The sequence below is a fragment of the Rousettus aegyptiacus genome, unplaced genomic scaffold (genome assembly GCF_014176215.1).
Source record: "Rousettus aegyptiacus isolate mRouAeg1 unplaced genomic scaffold, mRouAeg1.p scaffold_m13_p_1, whole genome shotgun sequence".
NCBI classification, from domain to species: Eukaryota; Metazoa; Chordata; class Mammalia; order Chiroptera; family Pteropodidae; genus Rousettus; species Rousettus aegyptiacus.
This window is the reverse complement of record NW_023416284.1, coordinates 96,761,070-96,773,275: the sequence shown is the minus strand read 5'-3', so window position 1 is coordinate 96,773,275 and position 12,206 is coordinate 96,761,070. Positions and strand designations below refer to the sequence as shown.

At 33.0% G+C, this 12,206-nt stretch overlaps 1 protein-coding gene across 4 annotated transcripts in view; it reads left to right on the top strand.

Annotated features, from left to right (window-relative positions):
• Positions 1–12,206, top strand: part of KIF6 (kinesin family member 6) — a 353,330-nt gene that overhangs the window by 58,359 nt on the left and 282,765 nt on the right. For all 4 annotated transcript variants that reach the window (XM_036217598.1, XM_036217600.1, XM_016154315.2 and 1 more), the window contains one exon: positions 10,383–10,530. In XM_036217598.1, the coding sequence (XP_036073491.1) occupies positions 10,383–10,530 (148 nt within the window). The remainder of the gene's footprint in view (positions 1–10,382; positions 10,531–12,206) is intronic.

Below are 12,206 nucleotides of genomic sequence, written 5' to 3'. Positions count from 1 at the left end.
GGGGCCATTATGAATAATGCTACTATGAACATTCATTAAAAATTTTGGTGTGAACACATGTTTTCCATTGCTGGACATGTACCTAGGAATGGAATTGCTGGGTCACATGGTAAGTCTATGTTTATATTTTGAGGAACCTCAAAGCAGCTCCACCATTTTGCATCCTTGCCAACAATGTATAAAGGTTCCAGTTTCTCCACATCCTCACGAACTCTTATAATTGTCCGTCTGCTTTTTTTTTTTTATTCACCCTATTGAGTATGAAGTGGATTCTCATTGTGGTTTTGACTTGCCTCTCCCTAATGATTAATAATGTTGAGCATCTTTTCATGTGCTATTGGCCATCTCTATATCTTCTTTAAAGAAATGTCTATCTGAATTCTTTGCCCACTTTTTAATTATTTGTTTATCATTGAGTTATAAGAGCTCCTTATATTTTCTGGATTATGGCTATTATAAAAAATCTCTTGTCAGATATATGATTTTCAAAGATTTTCTTTCATTCTGTGGATTGTCTTTTCACTTTCTTGATGTGTCCTTTGAAACACAAAGGTTTTTGATTTTTGATTAAGTCCAGTTTATTTTTTTCTTTGGCTGCTGTGCATTTGATGTCATAATTAAGGAACCATTGCATAATCAAACATGAAGATTTACTCCTATGTCTTCTTCAAGAATTGTGTCTTTTTGTTTGTTTTTACTTTCAGTGCTCGCGATAGGTCTCTGATCCACTTTGAGTTAACTTTTGTACATGGTATGAGATGGAGGTCCTTCTCCATTCTTTTGCATTTAAATATCCAGTTGTCCAAGCATTATTTGTTTAAAAAAATGTTTTTTTCTTCATTGAATAATCTTAGTACCCTAATCAAGAATCAACTGATTATAACTGTAAGAGTCTATTTTGGGCTCTCAATTTCTTCCATTGATCCACTGTCCCGATTTATGTAACTTCGTAGTAGGTTTTGAATTCAGAAGTGTGAGTCTTCCACTTTTGCTCTTTTTCAAGAATATTTTATCTCTGCTGGATCCTTTGAATTCCCATTTAAATTTTAAGAGAAGCTGGTCAATTTCTGCAAAGAAGCCACTTCAAATTTTAATAGAGATTACATGAATATGTCTATCAGTTATCAGTTTAGAAAGCATTGCTGTTTTAACAATATTGTACTCTTACAGAATTTGTTAATTATTTCTAATAGTTCTGTAGTGAATTCCTCAGGATTTTCTATATACGAGATCATGTCATCTGAAAATAGAGAATTCTATACCTGTAAAAATCATACTTCAAAAATGATTGAGAAATTAAGACATTCCTAGTTAAACAAAAACTGAGAGAACTTGTCACTGGCAAAGTAGCCAGTGCAATTAGGCAAGAAAATGAAATAAAAGACATCTATATTGGAAGTGGAGAAGTAAAGGTATCAATGAATGATCTGAAAACAAAATTAAAATATAAATTTTAGGAGAAGCTTGTCAACTTCTGCAAAGATGAAGTCTTTCAGCATTTTCAACATGTTATTTCATTGCTTTCTGGCCTCCATGGTTCCTGATAATCGGATTGAGAATTCCTCATATATGATCAATCATTTCTCTCTTGCTACTTCATATATATATATATATATATTTGTCTTTATACAGTTTGATTATGATGTGTCATGTCTAGTTTTGGGTATCTTTGAGTTTGTCCTACTTGATGTTGATTGAGATTCTTGCATATGTAGATTAATGTTTTTCATCTAATTTGAAAAGTTTTTTGGCCATTGTTCCTCTAAATAGTCTCTCCCCTCTCCACCTAGGACTCTCACTTTGAATATGTTGGTCTCTGAAGTATCTGTTCATTTTTATTTATTTTTAATTCCTGTTCCTCACACTGGATAATCTCAATTGACCTATCTGGAAGTTCACTGATTATTTCTTCTACTAACTCAAATTTGCTATTGTACTGAATTTTTTTTATCTTGGTTACTTTACATGTGGACTCTAGAATTTCTATTGGATCTTTTAAACACTTTCTATTTTTCATTGATATTTTCTATTCTGTGAATCATCATTCTCATACTTTCATTTTTTAAACATACATTGCTTTTTTCCTTTTAACATATTTATAGTAGCTACCTTAAAACCATTATATAGGAAGCCAAAATGTGGGCTTCCTCAAAGACTGTTTCTATTAAACATTTTTTTCCTGGGTATGGGAAATATTTCCCTGTTTCTTTGTGTCTCATAATTTTTTAAAATTGGGCATTTTAAGTAATATAATATGACAGCTTGAGAAATTAGATTCCTACCTTTCCCAGCGTTTGTTACTGTTAATTATTGTTGTTGTTGTTGTTGTTTTTGCCGCTGCTGTTTGTTTAAGTGAAATCTGTAAAGTCTGTATTTTTCATTGTAGGCAGCCTCTGAAATCCCTGCTCAGGTAGCTTAGTGGTCAGTTAATGACTGGACAGAGATTTCCTTAAAAGCTTTGGACAAATCAGTCTCCAGTCTTTTGTTGAAGGGCTCTCTGTATGTTGGAGGCACCCCTTCTGTACTCTAGGACTTTATAACTCTGCTGTAGACTTCACTTCCTGCTTTTGCAGAGCCTCAAGGTCAGCCAGAGTTGAGATATAAGGATCTTCTCAGGTCTTTCCTGGGCAGGCAATAAACCTGCACATCTGTGTGGCCTTCTAAAGTCTCGGGAATATTTCATAACTTTTCAAAACCTCTTATAAACATTGCCTTTTATAGATTTTTATTGTTATATTTATTCACCCTTTTGTTTGCCTTGCTGGTATTGCAACCAGAAGGCAACTGTGATGTTAAACACTCATTATGATTTTTTTAAAAAACACATGGGATAGGGCTGTTTGTACTGCTTTTAGTGAAATCTGAGTCAGTTCAAACAAAGACAAGTACCGTGATTGGGGCTGTTCCTGGGACCTGCTAGATAGGTCAAAGAAGTACAATTCTTCGGGCTTTGTACCACCCCTTCCACTATTTACTAGTCTCCTGATTTTCACAGTTACTGTGGTTGAAAAGCTATTGTTTTTCAAGGCTACTATAGAAGTTGAGGGAAATGGTGAGAATGATCAAGTTAAAACACAACAAAGCTCACTGTTATCACTGAGATTCAGCCATTTTCCTTGAGTGAGCACTCTTTGGATTTCTGTGAGCCTTTGGATAGCCCCAGGGTTCTGAAAAAGTTGATTTTGACAATTTTCCCACTGTTATAATTGTTTTTGTGGAAGAATGAATTTTCAAAGGTCCACCATTTATCTTTATTTTTAATTAATGTCTTTCCTTAGGACAGATGAGATTATAAATCACCCAATGTCCAGTGGAGAGGAGGTATATAATTGAATTGGGATAAAGGGCTCTAGAGATAAGGAACGAGAGACAAATTTTACCCATTTACATTAATTATTACACCACAGTAAAAAAATAAATAGCCATGGAGTACATATAGGTGTTCTATATATACTTTTCATTTTACGCAGCATTCTATGAAGTTTTGCCATCTGGTTTTCTGTCCCACAACAAATATGTGGAAAAGGGGCACACATTAGAGGCAGATATACTAGGACAACTGGCAGTGAGAAAGAAGATTTATGTATAAAAAGTAGACGTAACAAGCAGCAGGTGCCAATGTAGCACACTACAGTCCTCATTTTTCATAGGCTGTAGCTAAGTCAAAATGAAAACGCAATTTGTGCTCTGTATCCCTTACTTTTCAAGGCACAGAATATATTTTAGAAGGTTTTCTATCAAAAAAAAAATTTAAGATTTGACACTTAAAGTTATAGGCTTCATTTACCTTGAACATTTATGGTCAAGAAATATCATATATCCAAATGATATTGGATATATATATCCAGCAAAGAATGGCTGAATATATTAAAATACAAGAGCCAACTATATACTACCTATAGAGATTCACTTCAACCTTAAGGACACACACAGACTGAAAGAGAAAGGATGGAAAAAGGTATTTTATGCAAATGATATTTGTCACCAATTATATTATTAGTGATTAATTCTGTTGAGCAGAAAGATCGTGTAATCATTCAGCTAAATACCTCATAATAGTTCTAACTTCAAGTGTCTTCACATGATGAAAAATTATTAAGCCTCTCCAAAGTGGAAAGTTGAACCACATACCTTTTTGGTCACTCTTTTAAGTTTCAGAAAGGAATTCTTAAAGTTAAAATAAAAAGACACTAACTAGTAACATAAAAACATCTGAAGATATAAAAATTTAGAATATGCTAATACTGTGTTATGGTGATGTGTTAATTATTTAACTCTGGTATGAAGGTTAAAGATCAAAAGTATTAAAAATAACTGTAGCTACAATCATTTGTTAATGAATACAATATAAAAAGAGGTAAATTGTGATATCAAAAACAAAATATGGGGTGAGGCGTAAATGGATAGAGTGTTTGTATGCAATCTTCGTTGTTGTTTTCAGCATAAAATATACAGTTATATCTATGTTTTATATAAGCCTCATAGTAAACACACAGCAAAAACTAACAGTAGATACAAAGAAGATAAAGGGAAGGGAATCAAAGCACATAGCAGAGAAAATCATCAAAGAAAGACAGCAAGAGGAAAAAAGAAACTACGAAACAATGAGATAACAATGAATAAGATGGCATTAGTAAGCCCTTACCTATCAATAATTACTTTAAATGTAAATGGGTTAAATTCTCCTATCAAAAGGCAAAGAATGGCTGAATGGATTAAAATACAAGAGCCAACTATATGCTTCCTATAGAGATTCACTTCAACCTTAAAGACACACGCGAACTGAAAGAGAAGGGATGGAAAAAGGTATTTTATGCAAATAGAAGCCAAAAGAAAGCAAGAATAGCTATACTTATATCAGACAAAATAAACTTTAAGCCAAAAACTGTAACAAGAGACAAATAAGGTCATCATATAATGATAAAAAGTCAATTTATGATGCAGATATAACAATTGTGAATATATATATGCATCCAACACAGGGAGCACCTAACTATATTCAGCAGATACTAACAGATCTGAAGGGAGAAATAGATAAAAATATGGCTAATAGTAGTGGAATTCAGTACCACACTTTCAACAATGAGTATATCACCTACACAGAAAATCAGTAATGAAACATTGGGTGTGAATTCATGTGCCTTAGAACAAATGAACCTAATAGATATATACAGAACACTCTATCATCAGCAGAATACACATTCTCCTCAAGAGCAAATAGAACATTCTCCAGGATAGGTGATATGTTACATCACAAAACAAATCTTAGTAAGTCTAGCAAGATTAAAATCATACCAAGTATTTTTTATGACCACAATGATATGAAACTAGAAATCAATAATGGGAGGAAAACTGGAAATTTCACAAATGTATGCAATTGAAAAACATACTCTTGAATCAACAGTGAGTTTAGAAAGAAATGAAAGGGAAGTTTAGAAAATATCTTGAAACAAACAAAAATAGAAACACAACATACCAAAGCTTATGAGATGCAGCAAAATTAGTTCTAAGAGGGAAGTTTACAGCTATCAATGCCTACATTAAGAAAAGGAAAGCTCACAAATAATCTAAATTTGCACCTCAAGTAACTATAAAATTAATAACGAAGCCCAAAGTTAGGAGAAGAAAAGACAAAACAAAGATCAGTGTAGAAATTTTTAAAAAGCAACCAGAAAAATAATAAAAGAGATAACAAAACTAAAACCTGTTTCTTTTAAAGGTAAACATAATTGACAAATATTTAGCTAGACTAAGAATAAGAGAAGACTCAAATCAATAAAATTAGAAATGAAAGGAGATGTTACAAATGAAAACAGAAAGCAAAGGATTATAGACTACTATAAACACTATATGCCAAAAAAAAAAAAGATGGATAACCTAGAAGAAATGGGTAAATTCCTAGAAACATGGAACCTACCTAGACTGAATCATGAAGAAATAAAAATTTTGAACAGAACAATAACTAGTAAGAAGATTGAATCAGTAATCAAAAACCTTCCAACAAAGAAAAGCCCAAAGCCAAATAGTTTCACTGGCGAGTTCTACCAAATATTTAAAAATTAATGCTAATTCTTCTCAAACCCTTTTTAAAAATTGAAGACAAAGGAACATTCCTAAACTCATTTTGTGAAGGCAGTGTTTCCCTGATACCAAAGCCAGATAAGGACATTTAAAGAAGGAGGAGGAGGAGAAGGAGAAGGAGGAGGAGGAGGAGGAGGAGGAGGAGGAAGAGGAAGGAGAAGAGAAAAAGGAAGCTACAGAGCAATTTCTAGCAAACTGAATTTGATAGCACATTAAAAGGATCAGACATAATGATCAAGTAGGATTTGTGCCTGGAATGCAAGGGGGGTTCAATATACACAAACCAATAAATGTGATATGCCACATTAATAGAATGGAAGATAAAAATCGTATGATGATCTCAATAAGTGCAGAAAAAGGATTTGACAAAATTCAACATTCTTTCATGATAAAAACTCTAAACAAATTGAATATAGAAGGAACATACCCTAATATAAAGTCTATGTGTGACAGACCTACTACTACTGACATACTCAATGGTGAAATGCTAAAACCTTTCCCACTAAGATCACAAACAAGACAAGGGTACCCACTCTCACCACTCCTGTTCAACATAGTACTGGAAGTCCTTGCTAGAACAAATTAGGCAAGAAAAGAAATAAAAGATATCGATCTGTTTGCAGATGATATGATCTTAGATATAGAAAATTCTAAAGACTCCATCAAAATCTATTAGAACTAATCAACCAATTCAGTAAAGTTGCCAGATACAAAATCAACATACAAAAATTAGTTGTGTTTCTATACACCAACCATAATATATCTGAAGAAGAAAATTTTTAAAAATCTCATTTATAGTAGCATCAAAAACAATAAAATACTTAAAAGTAAGTTTAGCCAAGGTGATGGAAGATTTGTACACTCATTATTACAAAACATTAATGAAAGAAATTGAAAACAACACAAATAAATTGAAGTGGAAAGATATTCCATGGATTGGAAGCATTAATATTATTAAAATACCCTTACTAGCCAAAGCCATCTATAGATTCAATGAAATCCCTATCAAAATTCCAATGGCATTTTTTCATAGAAATAAAAAAAGAATCCCAAATTTGTATGGAACCACAGAATACCCATAACAACCAAAGCAATTCTGAGAAAGAAGAACAAAGATAGAAGAATCATTATTCCTGATTTCAAACTATATTATAAATCTATAGTCATCAAAATGATATGGTACTGGTATAAAAACAGACACATACACCAATGGAACAGAATCAACAGCCCAGAAATAAACCCATATATATATAGTAAACTAATGTTTGACAAGTTAGTGAAGACTACTTAATGGAGAAAGGGTAGTCTCTTCAAAAATGGTAATTTTATTGAAAACCACATATGCACAGGCAAAAGAATGAAATTGGACTCCCATCTTACACCACTCACAAAAATTAACTGAAAATGGATTAAAGATTTAATGTAAGACCAAAAAATGTAAAACTCCTAGAAGAAAACATAATGAAAAAGCTCCTTGACATTAGTATTGGCAACAATTTTTGTGGGGTTCCAACACCAACAGCACAAGGAACAGAAGAAAAAATCAATTAGCGTGACTACATGAAACTAAAAAGCTTCTCTGCAGCAAGAAAGAAAGAGAGAGAGAGAGAGAGAGAGAGAGAGAAGAAAGAAAGAAAGAAAGAAAGAAAGAAAGAAAGAAAGAAAGAAAGAAAGAAAGAAAGAAAGAAAGAAAGAGAAAAGAAAAGAAAAAATTAATGAAATGAATTCGACCCCAAATGCAAGGGAAGTAAAAGCAAAAACAAATGAATGAAACTGTATCAAACTAAAAAACTTCTGCACAACCAAAGAAATCATCTACAAAACAAAAGGCAATCAACCAAATGATATAAGATATTTGCAAACAATACCTGTAAGGGGCTAATATCCAAAATATATTTTTAAAAAACTCATACAACTCAACAACAATAACAAAAAAAAATCCAATTATAAAATTGGTAGAGGACCTGAACAAACACTTCTCTCATGAAAACATACAAATTGCCAGATATATGAAACAATGCTTAGTTTCACTAGCTATAAGGAAAATGCAAATCAAAACCACAATCATATTCTACCTCACACCTGTTAGAATGGCTATTAGCAACAAGAAATAATAAGTCTTGGAAAGTATTTGGAGAAAAAGGCACCTTCATTGCTGGCAAGAATGTAAATTGGTACAGCCACTATGGAAAACAATATGGAGGTTCCTCAAAAAATTAAGAACTACCATGATCCAGCAGTCCCTCTCCTGAGTATCTTTCTGAAAAATCGAAAATATTTATTCATAAAGATATATGTACCCCTCTATTCACTGTAGCATTTTCATGGTAGCCAAGACATAGAAACAATGAAAATGTCCTTCGATGAATGATTGGATAAAGGAGATGTGGTACATCTATAAAATGGAATACTACTGAGCCGTAAGAAGAGACGAAACACTGCCATTTGTGATGACATGGATGGATCTTGAGAGTGTCATGCTAAGTGAAATGCGTCAAATGGAAAAGTTAGTAAAAACCAAATTTCACTCATGTGGGACTTAAAACAGGAAGCAACAAATGCATAAACAAACCAACCTCATAGATACAAACAGTATAGTGGTTACTAGAGGGGGAGAGGTGTCAGAGAGGCTGAAGAGAGTAAAGAGGGTCAAATATATGGTGACTAAAGCAGACTTGACTTCAGGTGGTAAGCAATATACAGATAATATATTATAGAATTGTACACTTGAAACATATAATCTTATTAACTAGTGTTGCCCCCAATAAATTTAATAAAATAAAACTTAAAAAGAGAAAAAACAACTTATTTTCAATCTGTCTTTCAGAGAAGGGGTTAATATCTAAAATATGTAAGGAACTTACACAACTCAATAGCAAAAGTAATAATAATAATAATAATAATAATAATAATAATAATAAAAGTCCTGTTAAAAAAAAACGGGCAGAGGACTTGAATAGAAATTTTTCCAAAGAAGACAGACAAATGACCAACAAGTACATGAAAAGGTGTTCAACATCTTTAATCGTCAGGGAAATGTAATTTAAAACCACAATGAGATATTTCCTAATGCCTATTAGGTGGCTATTATCAAAGAGACAAGTGTTGTAGAGGATGTGAAGAAAGGCAGCACTTGCGCACTATTGGTGGGAATGTACATTGGCGCGGCCACTGTGGAAAGCAATATGGAGTTTCTTTAAAAAACTAAAAATAAAACTACTATATGATTCAGCAGTCCCACAGCTGGGCATGTATCAAAAGGAAATGAAATTACTATCTCAAAGAAATATCAGCACCCCCATGTTCATTGCAGCATTATTCACGATAGCCAAGGCATGGAAAAACCTAAGTGTCCACAGATGGATGAATGAATTAAGGAGATTGTGTGTGTGTGTATACATATATGTATATATATAAAATGAAATATTTTTCAGCCATGAAAAAGAAGGAAACCCTGACTTTTGCAACAACATGGATGGACATTGAGAGCATTATATAAGTGAATTGACTTAGACAGAGTCTATAGGTAGGGAAAATTGGGAGCTGTTGGTCAAAGGGTACAAACTTCCAGTTATAAGATGAGTAAGTTCTGTAGATCTAATGTAAAGCGTAGTGACTATAGCTAGCAATGCTATAGTACATATATATGAAAGTTCTTGAGGGAGTAGATCTTCAGTGTTATCACTACAAAATAAAAGGCAATTATGTGAGGTGATGGATATGTTTACTGAATATTATTGTGGTCATTGTTTCACAATATATACGTATATCAAACCATCACACTGCACACCTTAAAATTACATATGTTCTATGTCAATTATATCTCAGTAAAACTGAGGAAAAAAGACATTACGTAAAACTCAAAGAAATTTTAATAAAGTTTATAATAATATATCAATATCAGTTCATTAGTTGTGAGGAATGTATAATACTAATGTAAGGTATTAACAATAGGAGAAACTAGGTGTGGGGCGTTTATGAACTCTCAGTACTATCTGCAACTTTTATGTAAATATAAAACCATTGTGAAATAAAAATTTTGTCCTGATTTTAAAATCAGAAAATATTTATGATGCCTAGACCCCATTTTTGTTGCAGGTCCTTTCTGAGAAAAAGATCAATGTGCTGATACTTCTGAATTAAAAAAAAAAAAAGTAAATATAGCTAGATACTCACATATATAAATATTTCTATAGATGTCTTTTCAGTAGTGGTGAATAAGGTCGCTATGATAATATGAGCCATTTAGTACAAATGCGATTAGCCATTTTGTATTAAAAGTGTCCCATTTCTTTGTGTAGTGTCCTGGCAGGTTACAATGGTACCATCTTTGCATATGGGCAAACGGGCAGCGGTAAGACATTCACCATCACAGGTGGGGCAGAGCGCTACAGCGACAGAGGCATTATCCCAAGGACATTGTCATACATTTTTGAGCAATTACAAAAGGTATGGAACTATAAGTTCGGTTTTTATTTGATATATTCAGCAGAAATTTACTGCGGGCAAAAAGTTTATTGTGGCATTGTATTATATAGTATCTAAAAGAGGAAGTATTGTGAAATAACTCTGGCCTTTACATTTAAGGGAATTTTGAGATTTTGCTGAAGAAGTGGAAATTAAAAAGGTGCTTCTCATTAAAGGGCTGCTGTCTCAGCAAAGGCTCAAGGGGAGTTCCTTCTGATACACACATGGAAGTTAAAAAGAACAGATAACACATTTTACCAGCGAATACCTTATATTTCTCATTAAGTACAGAAGAATGCTCTTTTGCCAAAACATACCTATTTTTTAGTTGCTAAAGCACTGAATAGGATAATGTGATTGTTCCTTTATCATGCTTTTAATAGAAGCACAGAGGAATTTACCAGAGTAAAAATTCTATTGTAATTAATATTGTTATAAAGTCGAATTCTCTATCTATATTATGTGTATCATTTATTGTGTGGTTCCAAGTGCCTTGTCGCTTTATCAGTATTTAATACAACATATAAAACAACTAACAACGTTGGTATTCTTACCCCCATTTTTAGTTGAGAAAACTGAATCTCAAATTAAATATCTTTCTCTGGGCCCTTATAAGTAGCCAATCTAGAGGTCATCCTAGGTCTGTGTGATGCCAAACTCTGGGCTTTTTACCATGACAACCATTGCCTCTGTATCCCAGACTGGCTTTATTTCGTTGGTTGTATTTACACAAATTCTGTACAATGGTTACTTCTCTGGGTTTCGGTTCTCTCCTCTGTGAAAGTAAGGTTTGAATTGTACTAAAGGATCTCTTGCGTCCCTCCTAGTTTGGTTGTACTAATTCGGTATAACAAATGTCTTAACTAGGTCAGTGTGACAGTCATTCCAAAATTTCTCTACTATATGCTGCTTGCATTTTAAGTTAAAATGAGAAATTGCTGAGATCTGCATAATTCTAATTTCCATCCATAAAGTAGCAATTACCCATTAGTTCAGCTCATCTCTCACCAGTTCAAACATTCCAACCCTGCATGCCAGAAAATTGGAAGAGAAAGCGTCTAGTATAGTGTATATGTTGAATACAAATCCCTTGTTTTCATTTACTTATTTATTTCTGAAATTAGCTGTTTTGTTTTTTTCCCCCCCAGATTTCACAAACTAGGAATATACTTTCTAATAGTTTTTGTTGCTATGGCCCAATGTGGAAACCTGTTTTCTTGGAAAGGCCACTGGAGTTGGTGCAGGCTGACCTGCTCCTGAGAAAGTGTACTTCTTACAGCATTTGGCCTTGAGGCAGTTACTTAAAGTCTCAGACTTGTGGAGTTGACATAAGAGCTGAGCTTACTGTATTTAAAGATATTGTCTGGCACATAGTAGATGCTCAATACATTACATTTATTACTATAGCTTTTAATGGCTACATACAGCAGGTATTCAACAGTTTCATTATAATGTTGATGAGATGCTATAGGAAACTTTTTTAATATTAATTAATCTGTGATAAAATTGGTTTTATACATCATGCACTTAAAGTTGCAGAAACTATCAACAACGTTAAATGAGACTATACTGTACTATATATGAATATGGGCAAATGATCTTTGACCAATTTTAAAGAACCCTTTGAAATGCAGAACAAATGAAGCCAATTCCCCTGA